The sequence below is a fragment of the Trachymyrmex septentrionalis genome, unplaced genomic scaffold (assembly GCF_001594115.1).
Source record: "Trachymyrmex septentrionalis isolate Tsep2-gDNA-1 unplaced genomic scaffold, Tsep1.0 scaffold190, whole genome shotgun sequence".
NCBI classification, from domain to species: domain Eukaryota; kingdom Metazoa; phylum Arthropoda; class Insecta; order Hymenoptera; family Formicidae; genus Trachymyrmex; species Trachymyrmex septentrionalis.
The window spans coordinates 26,710-51,945 of NW_017305072.1; the positions used below are offsets into that span (position 1 = coordinate 26,710).

The following is a 25,236-nucleotide window of genomic DNA, read 5'->3' on the forward strand; positions in this document are numbered from 1 at the left end:
CTGAGAGAGAGAGAGAGAGAGAGAGAGAGAAAGAGAGAAAGACGAAAGCGGTCGGCTATGAAAACTTCTCAGACATAGCGAGCCCGCGATTTATGATATTTCATCGGACAGCCACGGAGTCCGGAGAGTAATCTTTTGTAGTCATTAATTTTCTTTCGCTACGTCGTCGTAAGTTGCAGCCGCCTTTGTCGGAAATGGCGCAGCTGCGGATATTTATGAATTTGCTACTCCGACGCATGAAATTTAATCAACGCCCGCGGATACTGCGTTAATTATTCACCGTAGCTCCATTGCGTGTTAAATCTGCTTACGAATTCTCCGCGACGTCAATCCTCGATCGACCGATAGCACGCACTTCGTATTTCAAATTTGATTTCTTAAAAGTTTTAATTAATCCGGCGATCCTTGATCTAAAAACATTCTAAGACGTAAATATGTATTCTTTGATAAGCAAATTATTTCCGCGGGATATTTCCACAAAAATGGATCAATTATATTTTATGATTGTCCCAAAAAATGACTATATCGCGATCGCGAACACGAAGTCTTCAGAGACATAATTAGTCATTTTTTTATTGCCAACTAAATATACTCATTGATAGAATTATAAATATAGTTATCATTACTAACATTATAGTAATAATAATCATATTATAACAATATAATAATATGTACCTAATTATACAAATATTAAAAATTTGTTCTCTCAGTGCACGTTATCAGCTTTTCCTCTATATCATATCTGAAATTATTACATACGAATACTTCATCAATGAGATTAATACAACTAAAAAAAAATCGACCGGTATTATTGCAACGCAACTTGAAAAGAAGCTGCCAGTAGTGTTATTGGCTGCAAAATTATGTTGTACAAGAGATTGCCGTGAGATTGCCCGTCGAATGAACCGAAAAGTCATCTCGCGCCTTTTCGAGCTTTCGCCTCGTTCGAATCGGTAACTTCGCGTACGTGCCGCGTTTGGGATTCCGCCGAGGACCCGCCATAAAGTCGTCAGGGCACAATCACGCGTACTAAAGTAGAACCACGAAGCGCGAGAAGTAGGAAAATACAGGAGAGGAGCACGTGTGGCAGACGAAAGAGAGAGAGACAGTAAAAGGGACAAAGGAGGACTGTTATGGGAGGATAGGAGAGGGATAGTAGGATGAGGGTATACATACCGAGACGAGAGAAGGGTTGACGAGAGAGAGAGAGAGAGAGAGAGAGAAGTGGCTTTCCGACGCGCGAGCAAGCTCGCGATTTTCCCGTCACGTAGAGATGTGAGCTCGACTAGACGACGACGACGACGACGACGACGACGATCAAATTTGTTCGGGAATTCGAAATCGCTGGGACGGAACGATGGGTTGGGAATAAAGTGTATGCGGCAGCCGAGTGCGTTCGCGCCGCGCCCTAGGAACCTTTCAGTTGGTTCGCCACGAGTGTGCAAGGAAGAAGAAACGAGTCGATGGAGAAGGAAAGAGTGATTCGACATCAAAAGATGTCTACCGGTCGTTCAACTGACTTTGGTTCGCGCTTACCGAGAGACGGCCTCGTCTGAAAATCATAGCTACCGTCCCGGAAAATCACTGTATCGCTCCGGAGCCGTGCGCTAAGTCAAAGGGTACGGTCTTTCTTCCTAGACACGAGATTCTTCTAGTATAAAACTCCATCGTCAAATTTCGCGTTTTATTCGAGTCTCTTTGAATATTGCGAGTATATACGAATCATCTTTATTATCGTTTAGCGCGTTCTTTCGTGAATCATCTCGATAGTATGATATAAAATTATTGATTTTGAAAAAAATAGAGAGAGAGAGAGAGAGAAGAGAAAATTAAGAAAAATTTGATCTCGCAATTACTCCACTTGCGTAATGCGACGGAAATATTGATTTCGTGTTTTATAGTGAATAGTTATTTTTCTTTTAAAATGAATCGAGGCTAAATGATTTTATGCGTATATTGGTGGCCAAATATCAAGCATACCTGGCGTCATCAGCGTGATTTTCAGTCGTGCAAATATTTGCCCGTGTAGGAATTACGGAATTCAATCTTGATAATGCCGCTTCCATGAATTTTCGATCTTTGACGTGCAGTAATGACGTCAAAGAAATGTGGAATTTCATAACGTTGTCGTTAATGTATCGCGCTCGTTATTACAACGAAACAACTAGAAAGGCTTTGGTATAATTACAGTTAATACGCACGTCCGTTGCACTCGCTCGATTGGAGATTGCACCGCGATTGCAGTGTCAGAAAACAAACCAAAAGGCGCATACTCAAAAGCTATTTTTTTTTCCACAAAAAAATATGTATACATATTTTTTTTTAATGAACACATTCCATGAATGCTTCAATAAAATAATAAAACGTTTTCATGTGCTTGTGTGAGACAAATACGAAATATGAAAACCTTTTGTATACGTATATGTTTCTATATGTGTCGGTGTCAGCGCATAAAGCTCTCTTTATCGAAAAATTTATTTTTTTTGTTATACATTACACTTTAGATTTTTTTATTTATTTGATTAAACGTTCGGCGTAGCTGTTCTTGACAAATGCGAAATGTTTAACAAATGTTTTACTTGCGCGTCGATGCTCATTCAATTGAACAATAAGAATCATCCGATCGTCCTCTCAGCGACGCAGCGAGAACTGGGTCGAACAACTGCTAGAGACTAAATCTCGAAGACTGATTTACGGGCGTCTCCGAATCGATTTATGCGACTTCGGACGTCCCGCCCGCGTCGCTGCGGTTCCAACTAATTTCGAGTCGCCAATAGTAGTATTTTCGACCGAAAACAATTTTCCCGCTCTGCGACGCTATCCGGCTTTAATTACATTATGGAATTTCATATCGCGCAGAACGTATTCAACGAATTCCGCGCGGTGTGATTCCGTGCATTCGTGATTGCCGCGTCGCGCATGTTAACTAGCACACGTTTGACGCTCGATAGAGTTAGCTTCTTGTCGACGCGGCGTTCCATGCGGCGAAACGAAGTCCTCAACCCCAAAAATAATTCAGTTCTAACGCAGACCCGATTCTCATTCTACGTCAGCCCCAGCCAATCCCGCCGTGGCGTGGAGCGTGCAATTGGCGAAATTCCTGAAATCTACTGGGAAGGATTAACTTTGAGGGTTGGACAATCGGACCGTGGCCGTTATTAAATTCTTGTTTATAGATCGGAAGTAAAATACGTTACGACGATAAACCAGATTTCACGATACTAGGAAAGCACCCACGTTTCCTGCTCCTCCCACGGCACACTCTGTAATAGAAAATTTATATTTATATGAAAAAAAAAGTGAGCAGATTTTTCTTTCAGTTTACATTTCTAGACGAATAATATAAAATAATTATAAAAACATTCTGTGATTGCTGTTAATTTAGTAATAAGGAAAGACTTTGCAATATACATTTACTTCGCCGTCTTTTTTTTAGCGGAGCTATCTCATGTTTAATCGGCCTCGGCAGAACTTTAATTTAGAACCGTACGAAGTTTTTAAATTATTAAGCTAACATCGGATATCCCGTCTAGCGTATAATATTTATATGCTGCTTTTCCGCTTTCGAACTTTTCTAGCAGTTTCATTTGGTTAATCATTCTACCAACATTGTTTCCGTATCCACTTTGATAATATTAATTATTACATAATTACTTTGGACGTTATATGAAATTCCAAATATTTAGCGTGTCATTAATAACGAAATTAATTATAACATTAATTGTTATTGACACTAGTTTTCTAAATAGAAGGAATAATCATCACTGTTTATTGATGTTATTAAAATTATTACGCGCATTAATCCAAATCAATATTGAAAGACGATATGTATAGTAACAATGTGAACGAAACTTTTAGACGACATGTCTAGTGATTTTTTTTTTCTTAAATAAAACGACAGAATATATTCTTATAACATTATTTCTAAACAAATGATAAATTTCCCGTTTCAAAAAATATTTCAACTCGCGGAATATATGTATATCTATCCTTCTTTGAAGTATATAATTATGCCTCTACATTCAATCGTTCCCTTCATTCATCGCTTAATCTCTTGTAATTCCCAACCTTCTCGCGTTCCGTCGTCATCGAATTTCCTCCAATTCCGAGACGAAATCGCCCCGTACTTTCTTTTCTACGAGATAATATATCGTACCTCCGCGGTGCAATCTTAACAGAATTACGAGCGTAATAGCCTCTACTCTACTTTGGTACTCCGACTGATTTATATCTGGGCTCTTTCATTGAATGAAGTCGATACAAATGACCACTGGACGAACTGGTTCTCGTCCGTAATGTCCGAGTATTGTAATAATGGATACCACCGTATCCCTCTTGAATTATTGAACCCGCTCGAATTTAAGTTAAGTGCTATAAACAACTCTTCTGTATTCTATAGACATATAAACACGTTTTATAAACATTGCATCGATAATACGGTTTTTAATTTCTGGATACCGTCCGTCGGGTAATTTTTCTACTCTACCCCTTGGCAAAGGTTGGCCATGGCTGGCTGTCTGTGAAAAATAAACGAGCGCGTGCAACTTGGCGCAACGCCGTTCCGAGCCATTAAACTTGCACGCGGTAGCAAGTTTTTCGAAACTGCGCATGCACTCTTCTCATGCACGAAGGGAGAGAAAGAAAGAGAGAAAGAGATCGTTGCATGCTATACACGGCGTTGCACACACACGCGCGAAGCGCGATGCTGTGTGCGCCCGTAGGGGCTTTCGATATTCCGGCGCGAGTGCCGCGCGGAAAAAGCCTAAGCACTACCGTTATTGATGACCGTCGTGTCGAACGGACCGCGTTGATTTATCGGCCCGGAGGAAAGAAATATTTCTCCGGGGCGCGCCGGAGAGTGGCGGGGGGGAGGGGAGGGGAGGGGAGGGGAGATGGAGCGACGGGGAACCGCAGGTGATACGCCAAGGCGGAAATTTACGATAATATTTGCCGGGGCCGGACGAGCCGCGAAATGAAATTTCCACGATATGGCTTACACTTCTCGCGACGAGACCTTTTTTTTCCCCCGACTGCGAATTTCACGCGGTAGTCACGAGAAGGAACGTCGTGACGTCGGAGATCGGAAAGCGGAAAGTCTGATGATAAATTTCTCTTTTATTTCATTATACCTTGAGGGATATTTCAATATATATCCAGAAGTTGAGCTTTTTTTCGTAAACACTTCTTTCGGGAACTTTAGGGAATTTTTTGTGCTACTTGTATAAAAAAATTTATTCGTCCTCCAAAAAATCGTGAAAGGCTTTCCTTCTGATAATCATAAACTCGGAAACAGGAGATCGTGTCTCCTGAATATTGTTTGTACTAAAAAAATATTCCACGTAAATAATCTGTTTTTGTTCGAGGAATAATTTACGAACGCAATGTAATGTAAGAAATACAAAGAAATAAGAATATATAAAAGAAATAAGAATAATAACGTAAGAATTACAAAGAAATATTCGTTGTAAATGTGACACGAGAGAATCAACAGGGGAAAAGCGGCGAGTTCTAGCCTTGCATTATTTGAACGGTATGTTAATTAGACGATACATGAAGGAAAACGAATTGAGTTAGTATGTTCGGGCAAGTATACAATGCTCCGGCATACATATATCACGAACGGACACAATATCCGCAGTTTACATGCCGAGCCTCCAAGTCCATTACGCCGCGAGCTACGAACTAGTGTGTTCTAACGCCGTGAACAACCATTTCCTACGCGACGTACATCTAGCTAAGGTATATTTACTCCGAGCCCTCTCGTTGCAACCCACTGCGGTTCCAGAGACGACCCGAGAGATTCTCGACGAAAACTTGTTAACCGTCGACGAGCTTAAGCCACTCGAAGGCTTCGCCTTCCAATTTCTCGTTTGTCGTCCTCTACGTCTCCAGGTTCGAACTCGCGGCCATCCCTCTCATAGCTCGGTTCTCTCGCAAGATCCGATAGAAGCGACGCAGGAGGAAGCCGTCCCTCTTGGTATCATACCGGGTGGCCCTTTGATGCATTTACCGCGAGCGGTCTGATAATGTGCAGCACTGCAAGTAGTAACGCTTTGGTTCGCCGGCTGACTTGTGTCTGCGCTCTTTCACTAGATAAGATAGATAGACGGACGAGCGCTATGTATGCTGTATATTAAATATATTACACTCTTTACTCGTTATATATAATATTACATGAAATATTTGATCTTTTAATGTTAACACTATAAAGACTTCATTTCTAATACGTTTATTATTAATTAATTTAATATTAATGAAATTTATCGATCGATTTTTTTATCTGCAAAGAAACAGAGGTTGTTATATATTAAAAATATTTTATATTTTAATAGGTTTATTAATTAAGATTGAAATATTTTTTAGAGCGAAAAGAGTGAATGAATTGAGGTAAATTTATGAAAATTGTAAATTATAATACATATTACATTTCTTTACATAAGATATATAATATAAATATGGTAGCGTGGAAGTAATATTTAATTATAATTATCTAGGGTTATTTATCGCACTTGAATGATAAATCGATACGAGATCAGCACCTTGGCTGCTCACCACCTCTATCTTTCCGCAAACGATCGAGAGAACCGCTGGGAAGCTATTTCGCTTGGGGGACCTTTATAAATTTACGTCGGGCAGCATGATGACGCGCCACGCTTCAAGTAGACGATAAAAAAGTAGCTGACTTGAGCGTCGAAACTTGGAGCGTATACACGAGCTGTAGTAAAAGTCCGTGTAATGATATATGGGAGTTCGAGTGTCCGCCTCTGCACCGGCATCCCGCCGTCCCAGTGCACGCCAATAGAACGTTCTGATGAAAATTGCATCAACGAACGGTAAAATTCTGTATACCGATGTGAGAGGCTTTTGAGTATCCATCACGGCGCCGCTGTCGGTTAGGTAAAAGTATCTCGACGGAAATTGGATCGTCGCCCGCCGATAGCCGGGAATACTCCACCGTGTTCGACAAAAATTATCTTTTGGTCGCGAAGAGCACTTTTCTCCTTCTCTTCGTTATTCTTGTCTTTCTTTCTTTAAAATATCGAGTTGTGTATGTGTGTGTGTGTGTGTGTGTGTGTGTGTGTGTGTGTGTGTGTGTGTGTGTGTGTGTGTGTGTGTATGTGTGTGTGAAGAGAAACGTTAATATTAAATTCTTTCTAACGAAGCACAAATGCTACACTGAAAGAAAAGATTGGCTGCTGCAGCAAATTAGATGGTAAAATATTGCATAGCATCTTTAATTGGTTGCAATAACCAATTTTTGGTTGCTGCAGCCAACCGCAGCATTGTGTTAGCCTATCCGCAATGTCAGTATAGGATTTCGATTGGCTAACGCAATCAAAAATTGATTGCTGCGGCTGATTAAAAATGCCATATTTAACCATTTAATTTGCTGCAGCAACCAATATTTTCTTTCAGTATAAGATCCGTAGAATATGCAGTCCGTATTCATAATGTGTCTATGATTGGAGAACAAAAAAGGAAATTGACGGAGAAAATATTGTTCCTCCGACGCTTTTTGCGGAAAATCGTTTTAATGATTTCGCGAAATTGAAATGTGTCGCGATAACGACCCTCTTCAACGTTAGTTATAACTATTATCTCGAGAGATTTATCTTCAATTCTTTCAAATGCACATTCCCGGTGCGCGCACACACGCGAGATGTTCCACTGCACCACGTAGAATATCATTTCCAAAAATGATGGCACGCGCTACTCGAGACTCTCGTGGAAAATTGAATCATATTTTCTTCAGCTCGCTAAACTTCTAAGTCACGTAGCGCCATCTGAATTTCGAGTTTGGGCCTTTTGGTCTTTTTATCTCGTTTCACAACGCTGGTCGGCGCTGCACGATTTACAAAATGGCTCACGTAGCTTGCGCTCTTTTTATAAGTAATTAGCTTGACTCTCTTCGTAATTTAAGTTACCTTGTATATAATTTAGAGCAGCTATCTTTGAGCAGCTACCTTTGTTTCAGTTGTATAAGAATCTGCGCGAGGTAGTTTTATGCAATTGGCTTTTCTGTCATCGCGTCGTTCATCTTTCTTCGTGCCGATAGCACACGATCGTGTATTCCATATTCATGCTCAGAAGCGAACCTGCGGGTGGTGTCCGGGCTGTACATATTCGTTCTCTTTCCGTTAATCATCCGACGATCTCGGGGCTATCGGTGCTGCTCCATCATGTTCATCCATTCGCCGATCGCGCGTTACAAATCAAAGTCAGCAGCGAGCAGGATGGAGATGTGTCGTGCACCAATGTCGAACGGGACATTGGCATGCGAGAAGACGTGACATGAACAGAGACGATGCATCCAGGGGGGGAGAGGGGAGGGGAAGGGCATGGTAGCCATGTGCGATGCAGCGTGGCGGCGACACGGCGACACACGGTTTCGTGTTCAAGTGGACCCGAGCGTTCATTTGATATACAGCTAATTAGAGATCGAAATCGCGATTCGTCAGAGAGAGCAGCTCGCTTTGAAACGGATAACGGTCGTCGGGGGTGGGGGGGGGAGGGGGGCAGCTCTCGTGTGTCCACGAGGCTAATACCTCGCATGCGTGTTCACATGCGCGAAGATAATGCCGCCGCGCAGTACCGCCGCAAGTATTATGATTATTTAGTAATCATGGGTAATGGAAGAGAAAATTTTATTCATACATAAGGTCACGTGCTCGAGCACGTTGCCTATGGAATGTCGAGTTTTAGAAATATATCTATATACTAAGAGATCTTAAATGACAACTCTTTTCGATACGATTCTAGGTACCTACTTATCGTATATACTAAATATATTAGTTCGTTCGAGCATCATGTTCTCTTATTCGGCATTCCAATTTCTATTTATCCGAGACATCGTTTCCGATCCTCATTTTCAGTAGCCTCAACCTTAAAGCACGCGCTGGTATTTCGAGAAGGAAAATCCGATTATGAACGTATCCGATTGGGGCATAATTAATTCAAGACCTAAGTCTCAATTTGGGTACTCACGTTATAATAACAATTTATATGCTTTCCGATATGTTGTTCACGTACTCAGTGCTGTACTAGAGAGAGATTGCGAATAGTATATTTTATATTGGAAATGATACGTGTCATTTATCTATAACGTTGTAAAATTAAATGAGACGCGAACTAAACTCGCATTCGTTGATATTTCAAATTATAAACTACCGGTAAGTTATAGTTTGCTAGAGAAAAGTAGTAACAACAATCAATTTTACATGTTAAAACAGTCAAGAAAAAAATAGGAATGATTTCATGCTGAACGTAACTCGCGATTTTCTTTATGATTGAATCAATTGTTTAAAAAATACTTTACAACGATCATTATAATTTACATGTTTCAGTTGACACATCTCTACGCTTTAATAAATTATTTACTTAACATTTTTATATTTGCAAATGTTAGAAAAATATTTCAAATTAAGTCAGATTTCTGATAAAAACCAAAATTCTTTTTTATAACAGTTTCTAAACGCGTCGCAACCAAGTTATAAGCTTCTTTCGCACACACTCGCACTCGCGTTCAGTGAGAAGGCAGAATCAGATGATTGTGTTCAACGTTCATCCTTCAACTTGATATACAGCTAATTGGAGATCTGAATCTCGGAGCGTAGATCGTATCCCGAGGCGCGAGAGTAGAGCGCGTAGATGCACAAAACGTTTTGCGGTGTCGTGCGCAGCAGCGTTTCTCAATGCTATCGACTGTATGAAAAAAATCGTACATTAAACGCCTCTTTAATCTACGAAGCGCGTAATTTCTGAGACGAAATATGAAACGAGTTTACAATTCTTATTTTCACGTGTAATATCTTTGCTTCAAGGAGCATCTCTCTGTGAGGATTATTCCAGATGTGGGAAGAGTGACTGCTGGTAGACTTGAGTTTTATCTTGATACTTTTAACGCACTAGATTCAAGCAGGAGGCATTAAATTTTTCCAGTAAATTTTGCCAAAGGGTCTTACGGATTGAAGCGGAGGCCAGTATTGATCGTTAAAGCATTAAGTTGAGAAACCCTGATGTATAGCATGCCGTGCGCTTCTGGATTTGCGTCTACGTGGGAGCGTGGGCACCTGCACTCTCGCGTAAAACACGTCTCCGCGATCCCTTCGACAAAAGACGAGATGGGAAAATAGAAAGAGGATCCGCTCTATCCTAGCAAACTATAACTAAACCGCGCCCGCGTTAGTGTACTGCTCTATAAATTATATATCATCCGTTTGGATGTGTGTTCGTGTGTGTGTGTGTGTGTGTGTGTATGAAGCTGGACCTTATCTAAATGCCGCATTTGAGTAATATATTATATTTCTGCTTGCTACGACTACGCTTGTACCTATACACCATCGCTATCATTTCTTCTCCTGGCACATCTCGGCCATTCTTTTCTCTAGCGGAATGTGCATAAAATTCACGGATTCATCACGTTGCGATGCAAATAGTCTAATCCAATCAATTCCGATCGATAATGTCACAATATGAAATTCAGGAATATCTTTTATGTAACGATATTGAGATTCAATTCTTCAATTAAATTTTTTATAATTAGACTGATAAAAATAAATTAAATAAGAGAAAAAAATTTATATTTTCGATCGGTTAATTAATTCCCTGTGTTGCGATAAATGATAATACATAAAAAAATATGGAAATTTGTTTCATATATAATAACATATATATATGTATACATAAAATAAATTATTGATTCGTGTTTACAGACGTTGCAATATCTGTAAATACGAATCAATAGATAACAAATAGTTTTATTTCTAACAGAAACAGTTTGATGTTCTAACAGAAAGGGAGAGACTTTAAAAGAGAACACGAAGAATCACAAATGATTTATTAGGGGAAAAGTAAAAATAAGAAAGATATTCATACACGTACTTCTGTGGTCGTAAAAAATTTCAGATTGATCGCTCCGAAATTCTCATCTTACGGGTCCTATTCATATTTGTCATTCATTTCCTACTGTCAAAATGTCCAAACTACGTCAAACAAATGACTCGCAATCCCATCCTACATGCTCGACATGTTCATCCAACATTTCTCTTCCCTTTTTCCTTGAAACAGAGAGACTTGGCTCGTCGCTGTGATGTGAGACTCGTTTCGTACGACTGCACTTCGTTAAATCAACGAAGCTACGGTGTAGCTAACTGAGTTAACGTATACTTTGCGCGTGTTTTATCAAACTACTATACCCCACGGAGCAGAGCAAGCTGACTATGTCGTATCGCGCTATCACTTGAATCCAGAGTTATGTAACCGACACAAATATTTCCTCCGATAACAGAGAGTTTAATTAATTTGAAATGCACGCGAATGCCGATTTAATGCAGTTGGAAATTACCGCGTATAACCCCTCTCATATCCTATTTCGGCATACTGTCATTCAGAAAAAATCTTTAAAAATACTATTACTTGTATGCGTAGAGAGTGCATTCCCGATCTCGCAATTGAATTGTGTGCGAACTGAGATCGATACAAGTGCTGCTAATTGATTCGGCAATTAATCGCATTGCGCGGAATTAAGTGGATCGCCACGTTTGTCATGAATCAGTTTCGTAGTTACAAGTTTCTCGCGCCGCCTCTCGGTTAGTTCCGATATCGCGGTCGGCGATTTTATTATCTTCCCGGCGAACAAAGTTGGAAAATCGCGCAGTGGCCAACTCGGCCGCATAAAGAAGGAGAAGAAAACTTTTCGTTGCGCGGCTTCGACAAAAGAAATAGTACGTCCGTTCGCCGAACAGCGACTTGACTCGACCGACGCGATGCGATGCGATGCGATGCGATGCGATGCGATGCGATGCGATGCGTAACTGGATAGAGACCTTATTGAGTTTCCGTACTTTCGAATTCCGCCTGCCGTCGACGAACAACGGCCACCCTGATGCACGCGCGACCGGAGGCGGTGAATTTGCTTTTCAAATTTTCGTTCTTTCGCTCGCGGGCGGCCAACTATAGCTGCGGATCAATGGGTTTTCAATTTAGCATTAGTTTCATATCTTACTGCACCTCGCCTGAGGAACAAGTCTCTCTGCATCGCCACTTCTCGCAATTTATATGAGACTATTGGATGAAAATATTGCAGAATTACATATCCTTTGAACGAGAAAAAGTATATATTTTTTAGAGTTTATATATAAATACGTATATATAGATATATATTGTATTATCGCTTAGACATTTGCATTCTATACAGTTTTTAAATAAAAGCATTATTTTTTTTTTTACAGATATAATTATTTTATTGAAAATATCCATTTTTATTTTTGAATGTACACAATTGGAATAAAATTTATGACTGAAACAATCAAAACTTTTGTACATTTACAATGTTAGTAAATAAAATTGATTAACTTCATTACGCTCGCATGGAATATCCAGAACATTCCTGCCTTACAAATTTGCTAATTGTGTAAACGCTATATTTATATACGTTATTTTATTTACATACGTTTTTAAAATTGTTTCATAATTTAAAAAAAATTTGACATTTATCTGCATTTGCGGAATTTTCAGAACAATGAAAATTGTGATATACTGTTGAGGTGTTAGAACCGGGAGTAATTATGTTAAAGAAAACTACATGAATAATGTAGGGTGAAACTTTCTCTTCAAAATTAGAGATACTCTAAATTTTTTACAGTGAAATCTCACTCGAAGAAATATAACCACTTTTGAAAAAAAAGTGAAAATATTTCAAACACTTCTTGAAAAAGAGAGAGTGACAGTTTCCACTTTTTAAAGTGAATTTTCGTTTTAAAGGAGTAAAATCTCACTCCAAAAAAAATTAAGATTTCACTCCTCTGAAGTGAAGATTCACTTTAAGAAGAATGAAAATTGTCACTCTTTTGTCAAAAAGTGATTGTATTTTTACTTTCTTGGAGTGAGATTTTACTCCTGCGAGAAATTTAGTGTAGTGTACAATTGAATAAGCAGGGCGCGGTTTTAAATCTTTGTGCATATAGCAAAGAACTTAACATCTACATTTTATACATTTAGCTGTCGTCATGACATAATTCGCAGAATTATAAAACTGTCTGAAATTTTTTCTCTCTCCTCCCCCCCCCCCTCCTCTCTCCGTCTCTGTGTCTCTCTTGTCGCACCATATTGATTGAACCGCCAGTTTCTCGATATCGTATAGCCGATCGAAATAGGATTCCGGTTTAATGCCAGTTTCAAATGCCGGGTCCCCAACGGACAATATTGCAATTAGGCTCGTGACAGTCGATCGGATGTCGGTACGTCCCCGTTGCAAGCGTGTACACGCACGGCACGCCTCGCGAGTCTGATTTAGGCAATTTGGATCGCCGCAGCTGCGTGCTCTGCAGCCTTTCAGCCTGTCAGTTCTTGCCCTGACGAAATGGCGAAATCGTCGGCGCGTCTCTCAATCGGTTTTACCCGCCGGCGATGTGAAACAACGACGACGATGGCGCGGCGATGGAAAATCCAAGACTCTCGGGGAAAGCTTTCGAGGAACACAGCTAACGAACAAACTTCCGCTGTATAGCCCGTCGTCGCAAGACCTCGACAGATTTCGTAACGATTTATATAACGAAAACGACTATCAGTGAACGAAGTCGATAAATCGGGTATTAATTAAACGCACGATGACGATACGCTGAAATCTTCGCTGAAATACGCTGAAGACTTAGTCTGCGCTCTTTGAAATTTTCGTAAGATAAACGGAAGATAGGTAGGATTATTTTTCTGGTTGCAAATGTTATTTGAAGAAATTTTGGTAAAAAGCTTGAGAAAACCAAATGATATTTTATTGATTAATCAAGTAGAATGAAAAAGAGCCACAAGAAAGTGGATATAAGAAGCAGATTGCAAAAATATTTAAAAAATAGAAATAAAAATCGAGATGCATTTTGCAACAGTGAGATAAAAATAATCCTCGCCTGGAACATTTTCAAAGCTGCGCTGAGAGATAAATTATGATAATTTTTCAACCGCGAAGATATCGTAATACGAACATTAGCAAAATCTCTGTTGCTTCTTCCGGGGATGGGGGTGGGGGGGGCTTATCTACCTGCTTCCCCAACATCAAGCCAAAACAAAATATAACTATCCCGCGCGAGTCTCGCGCTTCTCGTTTGCCCGTCTTAAAAGCGCCGCAGAATCACCGAGGCGCTACACTCCGCGAAAACTCTTGCGGTGACGACAGGGAAACAAGAAGCGAGGAAAGTTATCTCGAAGTGCGCCGTCCCGGGAGAAAGTGGGAACTGCTCATCGTGGTTGAAGAGCGACTTGGGGACTCGACTAGAAGAGCTCGAGATTCTCACGATGTGGTGATAGCCTGCGAGGGGGGGGGGGGGAACTTGCGAGAAGGAAGATCACGCGTCTTCTTGGAAGACGGAAAAACTTTGGGATGAAAATTGACGGCCGGCAACGAAAACATGTGAGAGGGCGCGGGGGGGATCTTAACACCTGCCTTTTCACACCGTAATAAGGTCGCTCGTCGGTCTTAAAGCGGTCGCGCATGGGCCGCCTAAACGAATTAAAAGTACGAAGAGTTCCTCCACCTTTCGCCCTTCGTCTCTTCGGCCCTTCTTCTCGTCGTCTTCATCGCTGTCGACGCGAAGCTGGGAAAGTTGTTCGGCTACGTCTACCGTATTGAAGTTTTTTACATCCGCCGAGATAATCTGGCTTAATTAATTTAATTCCGGTAGAGAAGAGAAGGGAAAGGGCTACGACCTTCTATTCCGACCTCTTCCCCGGCCTCGCTTCGTTATCGTCCCTTTCTCTCGGAAAATTCTCTTGCAGCGAAGAATATTTTATTGTGCAAAAGCGATTTTATGAGATGGCTGCACGATGTAACGGCTGTATTTAGAGATCTTCGTTTATCGCGAAGAACGAGATAATTTAGACGATTTTCCTTTTTTTTTTTTTTTTTTTTTGTCAAGTTTGCACGAGACTGTACATGCAAAGAGATTCATTTGATAGAGAAGGACGGCAATCAATCGAGAATTCTTATAATATCTGAAAAATTAATATTGCTAGCGGTAGCATCGTAATAGTATATATATATATATATATAGATTTTTATTACAGCACCAGATGGAAGTAGACAATTAAAATTACGTTGAAGGCACGAGCAAATATCGGACATCGATATATCGGAACTCCGTTCTAATTATTTTATAACATAAAATGTCTTCATTTTTGTCTCCTGTCTAAAGTTTATAATCTGTTTTGACAATGTTTCTGTAATAATACTCATACGTCAATATAGCTCATATTCTGTCAATATGTCGCGCGTATGTTTATTTCGTACTACTCGCAGGCCGAAAAATATACATTTTTTCATATTCGGTGATTTACAGCTCACGTTTGTATATTTCTTATTTCTCCATCGAAACTAGTTTATCAGTTTCTATTTTTTCAGCGTTTTCTCGTTTACATACTAATTTCCCTGGCCGATGCGTGCGCTGTACTTTCTCGATCGAGCGTATTTTTACACGTTCCATTTCCAGTTTTGCGGAGAGCCTTCATTCAAAGCTCGGATTTTTCCCTTCGTCCATATTATATCATTTATTTATTCTGGATTGTAACGTACTGGTGTAACGGTGACGCGCGAGTTACAGAGAAGAGAGGAGGGGAGATGAGCGCAGAGATGGATTTTGTATCCTACATATTACATATTCACGCCTCATCATATTACATAATAACAGCGCGATAAAAAGACGTTATATGTACGAGCGCGAAAAATTCCTTTCCTTCCCACGTTCGCGTATTCCGTATTGTGCGTGAGTCACATACATACATTTCCGCGGGAACAGGTGTGAAAAGTTCATAAAAGAGAGAGGCATGCGTCGTACGCAGATGAATGCGAGTGCTTCGTATATACTAATAAAACATCAATAAGGAATATCGCAGCCGCAGGCTGCGCCGATCTACCTTCATTATCTGCCCGAAGAAAAATCTTGCAATTATAAACTCTGATTAATTTGCGTTTTTATCGCTTCATCGAGCATTTGGAGGGATGAAATTTTTGAATGGGTCCGCGGACGTATGATGCTATAAATCATGCAATATCGGAGTGTATATGCGCTCAGTTGGTACATAGAGTGTATGTATTTTAGTCGATATTTACTCTTGCGTCAAGAAAATAATAACAGAAAATAAATATGCGTGCGTTCACTCTACGTTAACAAAAATTTATTTGCACACGCGTTACGATAATTGGCTAGGATAAAACTAATGTGCGCGAATTCACGTTTATAAGTCTTACTTATCTTGAGAGGAAACTAGAAATAAATCTGAAAAAAAATAGGGAGAAAGAAATTTTTTAAAAAGTGTCTCTAAATAAAATTATTCCGCGGCGCACATTTTTTTAAGTAGTCTTTGAAGCTTATATACAAGTTGCGTTAATTTCACTTAATTTATCCCTGATTAACGAATTAATCATTGTGCGCGTTAACTGTGAATACCGCACAAAAGGCGTAGATGTAGATGTTCAAATAATGGTACAAAGCTGCAGCTAGCAGCTCTTCCTCTCATGCGAGAGGAGAAACAGGGCGGATCGAAAGTGGGTCGGGTCGCCGATGGGCGAGGACGATGATGAACGAGAGGGTCAGGACGACGCGCAAGAGGAAGAACGGGTGGGTGAAGTAATGCAATTCTCGCGTGAGAGAATCAAGCGAGGGTGCCAAGGACGCGCGCTGGAAGATCGTGACGGGGAGGAGGAAGGAGACCTCAAGAAGGTCTCCTGTTCTTGGTCTTGGTCTCCCGAGGACGAGAGAGTTTCGAGACGTCCCTGCTTGCCACCCTGCCCCCCCCCTTGCGGGTCGGCGATTTGTCAGGCGGAATACACGACGAAGAGAGATAACGACGAAGTTTCGCAGACGCTCTGGACTCTCTCGCGGTTGACAAATGCGCGACCGTCGCCGGTGCGCTTTCGGGAAACGACGCGTTTTGTATGCGTATAAATGGCGATAGCGACACACATACACACACACACACACACACACACACATGGGGCGCGTATATATGATAAGCGCCATCGAGGAATGGGATGATCCGGGATGCCGCGCTCTCGCTCGGCACATAAACTCGGGGCTGTAGCCCTCGATGAATGAGAGCCTACCAAATATACAACGCATTTTTATCGCGAAGGTTATATCTTTTTAATTAAGACCAAAAAAATGTATTTTCGGTCGAAATGGATCTTGGAGATTAAGTATTTCGGAGAGTGAATTTATACGTATAATTTTCTGCAAAACCGATCACCGAAGTCTTGATGTACTTTTTTAGCGAAACCACAAATATTCGAGATATCCTGTTAACATAAGTGGCACTTTTAATGGCGATTTACGTTTAACGACAATTTATCACAACGTAAACAGCCGGCAATGAAAAGATTTACAAATTCGTAATGTTATTTTGCGTATGTATCACGTAAACGACGAAAGATATACAAATGCAAATTTATGATATTGTTTTAAACGGATAGGATTTGCGACGTTCTTATGTATACATAAATTTTATAATTATCATGATTTATATATAAGGCGGATGAATAATTGAAACGGAAAAGCATACATATTATGTGCATCGTGAAATAACATTCGTAATAATACCCATAATGCGCGATAGTACATTGTGAAGCGGTATATACGCCAATATATACATTGCGATGACCAGCGAAAATATTTATGGTTAAAGAGCGTATTTTAATAAATGGCTACGTCAATTAGCGCAACGCTCCGGTTTAATGAATGTGTTTCTGTAATTACGCGAGTATACGTATTATTGATATGAGGCGAACATTTTGCGCGAGATACGCGCGGGTAACAAATTGAAGAATCGAAAGGCAAGAGCGTGTTGAAAAACATGATACGGGATTAATATCCTCAAGCTCATGAATAAAAGGGAAATACTGGCGCATATTATATCAATAGTCGGGGCGTTGCGTCTGTGCGGGTATTTACAAACCTATCGGCATCGATTGTTTGCGAATGCGGGTGCGGCCCGTGTTTGCGAGGGTCTCGAACGGGTAGTCAAATAATTCGCTAATTATTCACGGAAAATTATCGCGCGGAAAGATGCGGCGCGGGATAATATCTTAAAATGCAAGTGTCGCTATCCTTCTCTCTCGCGAGTAAGAGAACGGTGACTCGGGCGACGAGGCGACGAGGGCTGTCCCGCTGATTACGACGATGACAAACGACAGCGCGTGGGAATTACGAAATGAAGGTTTAATAAGGTATGAGCCGGATCGGGACTCGCCGACCACCGTCGCCGCCGCCGCCGCCGCTGCTACCGCCGGCGGCCACGTTCCCTGCAGTAATTAACAAATCCAATTTTAATCGACGGTTCAATTCACGCTGCGTCCTCCCGGCCGGAAACGCACTCGCGAGCACCACGTCGTTTCGTACATGCAATCGTCATATCAGCGCGTAAAACTGATTAGCGGTTCCCCTCGCGACGCAATTATCTCGCGCTGCGCCGGCCTCGGCGGGAGCCGAGCTCGTTCTCATTTTGTCGCTCTCGTAGCAAACGAAATAAGCGCGCAAACAAAATAAATGCCTTTGTCCGCAGTCTACGCTTTTAGTTGGTGCAACGGAAACTCGGCTGATGATAATTAAAGCCTTCTATCGATTAGACTGTTTGCGTACTTCTAACTTGAAGTTTACATCAGTCATAATTATACGTACGAGTAATGTATTCTAAGGATATAAAAAGTGTAATAAATTATATACGGAAAATTAAAATGATCAAAGGAAGAAGCATATGCTTGTTGCGTTCGTTACATTTCTTTCGCAGAGCAATCTTGAAAATTAAATGCAATGAGTGCAGAAAGTATTCGCATAAGGGAAATATCCTTAAAAACAGTCTTATTTTTAAAAAGTAAACATTAATTAGTAATTTATTAACAAAGAATAAAATAGATTGTATATATATCTCAAAATTATTTTACCTACATATATAGTAATAATTAAAATATATTACTTAATAAATAAACAAAAATAAAAAATTATATTATTTGACTTATAAAACCGTATTTATACAGTACGTCGAAAAATTTAGCTTCTAAGATGAAAAACAAAAGCAAAGCTCTTTTTTGTTTATCTATTATTATATTAAGGCAGGTATAAATATTATATATAAAATTGCTGATTAATGTTTAATTTCTACAAATAAGGTTTTTTTTAATAAAATAAATTTTCTTTTATATGGAGACTTTACACTTTAGAGCGGTACTTATAATTCGTTCTTATTTTAAGTAATATCTTAAAATGTTAATACAGCCCTCTGGTTTATAACAACTTAACCCTTACCCTACAAGAGTACAATTTGATGCCTCATCTATTATACAAACGAGAACACTAGAATCCGTCATTTTTTTCACCTATTCAGAATGATTTAAAAAATCTCTAAAAATTCACTAACATATTTTTAATTTTCTAGAATAAATATTGGAATTTCATTGTGGAAAATATTAAAATGTAGTATAATTTATAATTATCGAAAGATTCAAAGAAACGAACAGGAATCGCTCGGGTCACTAGTGACCCGTCTTGTAAGTAAGGTTTAAGACTGCTTAACAGAGTCTCAAATATAAGAATCAATTGTGAGAACCGGCCATTGCATGTATTATCTTACAATTTAATGAAAAAGAAAAGGATACTTGTTTTCTATTAATTAAAAAATTACAGATACCTGTAAAGTCGAGATACTGCAATACTTATGTCTTGATCTTTGTGAATAATGGGGAAAAAACGAAAAATAGTAAATTCACCGAAGAGAAAACGATACACTGAAAAAAAAAAAGATTGGCTGCTGCAGCCAAATTAGATGGCATAACATTTTTAATTGGCCGTAGCAGCCAATTTTTGGTTGCGTTAGCCTATCCGTAATGTTAGTACAGGATTTCGATAAGCTAACACAATCAAAAATTGACTGCTGCAACCAATTAAAAATGCTATACCATATTTTACCATCTAACTTGCTGCAGCAGCCAATCTTTTTTTTTCTTAGTGCGCAATTCAGTTCGTCTCGCATTATTATGATATTCTAATCAAAAATTTCGTACAACCTTTTTACCATCCACATTTCTCATCCCCGCGCGCGAAAGGAAAGTTTAGATGTCGCGATTTTCACGACCTCCCCGAAAATCGCGATGCGAATTGGAACATCGTATCGCCCGCATCTGAATTTCCTGTGTGCGCACACATTGGCATTCTGTACTTTTGTGTACCATTCGAAAAGGGCTCAATCGAAAAATCGGTAGTAACGCTCGAAACGACGTAGGTAAAGCGCGCCCTGCGCCGCACGATTGCTGAATTGTAAAACAAAGCACAGCATGCAACATGGCAGTGCAAGCATGCAGGTGTGAACTCGCTGATCGCGAATATTTCTGCGTTTTTTGTAGTTCGCGCAAGCGTGTACGTTAAGCTCGCGTTATATAAAACGCGTTGTATAAAAACCTCGCCCACATATAATGCGCGAAAATGATTTAGTAATGGCTGCTTTTTATCTCGCTTTTTTCTGCTTTATATAAATCCGAAAAAATAATATAAAATTAAAATCCTATTTTTTTCTCTCGAATGCTACATATATTATATATACAATATTATAATAGTAGATACATGGATTTATCATTTACATAACGATGGAATGTTTGAAGGAAATAAAAATTTACATTTTCTCCGTTTTATATAGTGTATTTGTTATTTTTATATTTTTAAATATTAGAGTTTTTAAGATATCAAACATAAGGCTATTTCCACACTAATGTGCAATCATAATGCACATCTCCGTATATACACAGTGACCGCTTTAATAGGATACAAAGACGGATTAACACACACGATATTCTAGGCATCACGTGCGCATATATGTATAACAGTAGCGTTAGTTGACGGACACGTCGATACGCGATATATTTACGGTTTATTGCAACGCGTTTATATACGGGCGGAATTACAGTCGGCGCTCGTTTTAATGGATGTCGAGATTGCGGCGCCGTGCGACACTGCGTTCGTAATTTCGCGTCAGTTCGGTAAATTATTAAATTCGATCGGTTTAACTATTGTCAGAACGTGAGCTCAACTCGGACACTAAGGCTACGTTATGCTCTATTAAGGTATGATCGATTATGGTTTGCAGCCACACATTGGCAACCGATCACGAACGGAACAGACTAGATCCGCCAACTGCGATTAGATTGGATCAAATGTACAATCACTCCTTCTGCTTTTCAGCAGGAATGGTATAACGACGTTCATTATTTTATCACGACGGCGACAAGAAGAGAATTTTTCAAATATCGAGAATATGAAAATGAGAAGATTTCATGACTCGATGTAGGAGACTGATATAAGAGAAAAGATAATGGTTTATAAAGTCTTAGCAATATATTAACAGATTTTTTAAAATGATTTAAAAATCAGTTTCTTTTATAAGTATCCACTAATAATATTTTATAGAGCGCCACGTCTCCCGGTGCCAGTAATGATGGCCTCACGAAACAACAGCTGGAGCTCATCCAGCAGATCATGCAGCAAACGCAACAGCAGACAACCACGCAACAGCAGCAGCAACAGCAACGGACCGCGACTCCCTCGGCATCGGTAGCCACGCAAATACAAAAGGCACAAAAACCGTCCATCAAATCCACCGCGTCGTCCGGCAATATTTCCAACAATTCCGCAAGCGGAAACGCGACCAACAGTGCGAGATCGAGTCCGAAACCGAAGATGTGGAATCACTCGCATGTAAGTGCAACAATCAAAAAATATACTAAATATTTTTTTATTTTACCATTACTTTTTCACCCGCTGATGCCTGTGATATTGTAAGTTGAACATCGAGCGTGCAATTGATTATTGAATATGACAGTAGAAATTGAAAATGAGAAATTGAAATTCAAAGAGATAGCAGTTATCCACAATCGTATACTTTTTTTTATAGTAATAAAAAAAGATACAGAATTAGAAATCATCGCTACTAATATTCATTTTAATATACATGAGGAATAATTACGTTTTATACAAAAAAAAAGAAACTTTATATTAACTGTTTCTTCACATTTACGAGGCATATAAATTAATGAAATTAAACTGTTTATTTTAAAAAACCGAAATATATGTATGTTGCGATGCGAAATAAAGAGTAATAAATAAATGATAATAATAATAATAATGTTTAAGTAGCAAATAACTTTCAATAACTATTACTAGTATTAATCACAAATAATCGTTTCAATGATGTCAAATGAAGAAATTGTCTTACTTATATCGATCGAAACCAATCTCGTCGAATATTACGATTATGACGTACTGGATCGCGTACATCCTGCATGATTTTATTACGTATTGCGTAACGAGATCCCGAGATAGCGCCGAAAGCAATAAACCCGTAGTACCTCGAGACTGCTTTCTGTTGAAAGGGCCCTTCTTCCGCATTAGGCAGCGGAAGTATTACCGAGAGCGCACCCAAGATCCCGTGCACATGGCTCGTTGGAACTCGCCGCGGTAATCTTTTGTGCGGCGAGTACACCGCAAATCGCATTACGTATCACGACCAGGGCGGATACCATCCCGGTACTCGTAATCTCGTCGACGAGGACTCGTCGAATATTATACGGAAACGCGAAACAGCGAGATATCGCGCGCGTGACCCTTTGTGTGGGATCCTGTTCATTTTCTCGTTGAGAAGTACCAAGTACAATCGGATGAAACGATAGGCAGATGCGATATCTTTCCGAGAACTCGCATATATATATATACACTGTTAAAAAATAAAATATTAATTTTTATCTGAAAGACGTACTCCGGACTTTCTGAAATATGCAAATATATTAAAATTAACACACTTTTGTACAAAAAGACTCCACTGTAGGTCTTTAAGTTAAAAAATATAAACATTTTATCTTTAGCAGTGTATGAATGTTATAAATCGTGAATATTATAAATTAAAAAAGTTAAAAATAATCATGATATGGAAAAAAAATATATTTTACTTTCGAATAGATATTGAAATAATTTTTATATTGATTTTATTAGAATTGGTAACATAATATTTTCGCGATTTATTGCGAGGTATTTTCACTGCGATTTTTCTGTCGGATTGAATTGATCGCCTTGGTCTTTCACAGGGTAAATCCTACGCGGCGTTAAAATAGTGGTCGAGCCGGTTTCATGAACGGGTCTTCAAGAGCCGTTCAGAACGAAACATTTGCCTGCACAGAGAATTAAATCCGTCATCGAGAGCCACGTAGCACGGCTTAATCCGTTCTCGTTGAATCACACGGTGTTCGCTTGATAAAATTGCGCGAACGCTAATTGGTCTCGCTCACTTCCCTTTATATCCTTGTCCTTCCGGCCGTCCGAATCTTCGGCGATCAAAAGGACGACGCTGTAAAAGGAACCTTTGAGCAGATCCTTTCACGGTTCGACGCATCGGACGCTGCAGAATTTTCTTCTGACGTCCTTCTTGGCGTCCGCCGGAGAAAGGCGCGTGATTAGCGTAGAGAATCGTAGCCGGAAGTCCAGTCGAATATATCTCTTGCTTTCGACAAGTTGGGGAAACCCATTGTGTCTCGTTTAAAGCGAAAATGTTAAAAAAATAGCTTTTCGTTGAATTTGTTAAATTATTTACATGATTTTTTTATACACGTTGTGTTACAACACCTGAAAAAGGTTTTTTGTCTTTGAGTTTTTTTTTTATTAGTTTTTCATTAGTAATTTAATATTGTTAGATCTATGTGATCGGAACAAAGTCTCTTATGAAGCGTTGATATGAAGAATATTAATTTTAATTGGCAACTCTTTATATGCATCGAATGTTGGCTCAAGAACCTTGTCTCTTCAGTGTACAAACATATCAACTGTATGTCCAACGCGTCAGCTGCATCGACCTGGTAATAGTGCGACTAAACGTCTCTATAAACCTGTCTATAAACCGTTTATTGTCGTTTACTGAATCATGCATAAAAGACGATCACGTATGGAACGTTGTAGTTCGTCGAGAGTTTTAAACCTTTACACCCTGCGTGAAACGACTCGAATTATGCACGAGATTATTGTACAATTAAATGTACGTTTTTCGATAATAATAGATAAATAATTAAAATATCCTAATCATTGATTAAATCATTACGGTTAATAACAAACAATAATCTTACTGGAGAGACTCATTTATTTTATTAATAGGTAGAAGCGCTAAATTCTGTTGGTTAATAATTACGTAGTGGCTGATAACTATTACATATTGTTTCCTTATTTCAAAAAATGATAAAAATATTTCTACAAGTATTTTTCAGCTTAACAGAAAATTATTGACAAAAAGAATATACTTTTAAAAACATAATTAATTTTTGAGTTGTGACGAATTTGATGCCCTATACAAAATTATGACATTCGAAATAATTCATCAAAAGTGATATAATTCGAAATATTATCAATGGTTTATATTTTTACCTTAATCAACTAAAATGTCTAAATTCAAAATAAGATAATTTCTTCTTCAACTTTGATCATCAAAATTATCTCTAAATGCCGTTTGTTTCTTCTTTTTACTTACAAAAATGATACAACTCAAAATATATCATTCTTCAAAAAAATGATCTTGCAGTTACAGCGAAAATTATCTAAGTACGAAAAATAGCTGGAATAGATAAATTTCTAGCAAGTACTACAATATTGGATATATATATTATACCTAATCGTATAGGTGGCAGAGATAGAATTTAGATTTGTGCTAATAAATTCTATGCATATAATACATAATTTTCTATCAGACACAAAAAAACAGCTATAATTTTAGTTGAAGCAGCAAAATATATTTTTGCATGAATTGTAGAAGATTATAATCTCTTTTATAATCTTAAGATCGACGCGAATTTAGCGAACGGACTGTAAAGTTAAGTTAATTTATTGATAATTGATAAAATAATCTCTACCTAAGTTATTTACGATAATAACTCGAAAATCATATATTTTTAATTGTAACCTACTTTTGAAGTGAGGGAACGAGATATGGTTTGTTATAACTTAGAATTATTACTATAGCATCCCCAGCTCTATAATTACATAAATCGGCCGCCCATCGATCGCCAACGTTCGATGCAAGAAAAACGTACGCGCAGTTTATCATCGAAGATTTCCTGGTCGCCTGTATTTCAGCGCGTTTTTCCACGACGGGACCTGCCGCCAACACCCCAGCGGCACCTCTCCGCAACCTAACTTCATTACGTTAATGGCATAATAACCATTGCGGGCGGCCCGA

At 39.1% G+C, this 25,236-nt stretch overlaps 1 protein-coding gene across 1 annotated transcript in view; it reads left to right on the top strand.

The window, feature by feature from the left end:
• Positions 1–21,806, top strand: part of LOC108747041 (zinc finger protein 541-like) — a gene marked incomplete at its 5' end in the record, with an annotated part of 44,371 nt that extends 22,565 nt beyond the window's left edge. The window contains one exon of the mRNA XM_018484273.1: positions 21,435–21,806. Within this exon, the coding sequence (XP_018339775.1) occupies positions 21,435–21,806 (372 nt within the window). The remainder of the gene's footprint in view (positions 1–21,434) is intronic.
• Between the last annotated feature and the right edge of the window lie 3,430 nt (positions 21,807–25,236).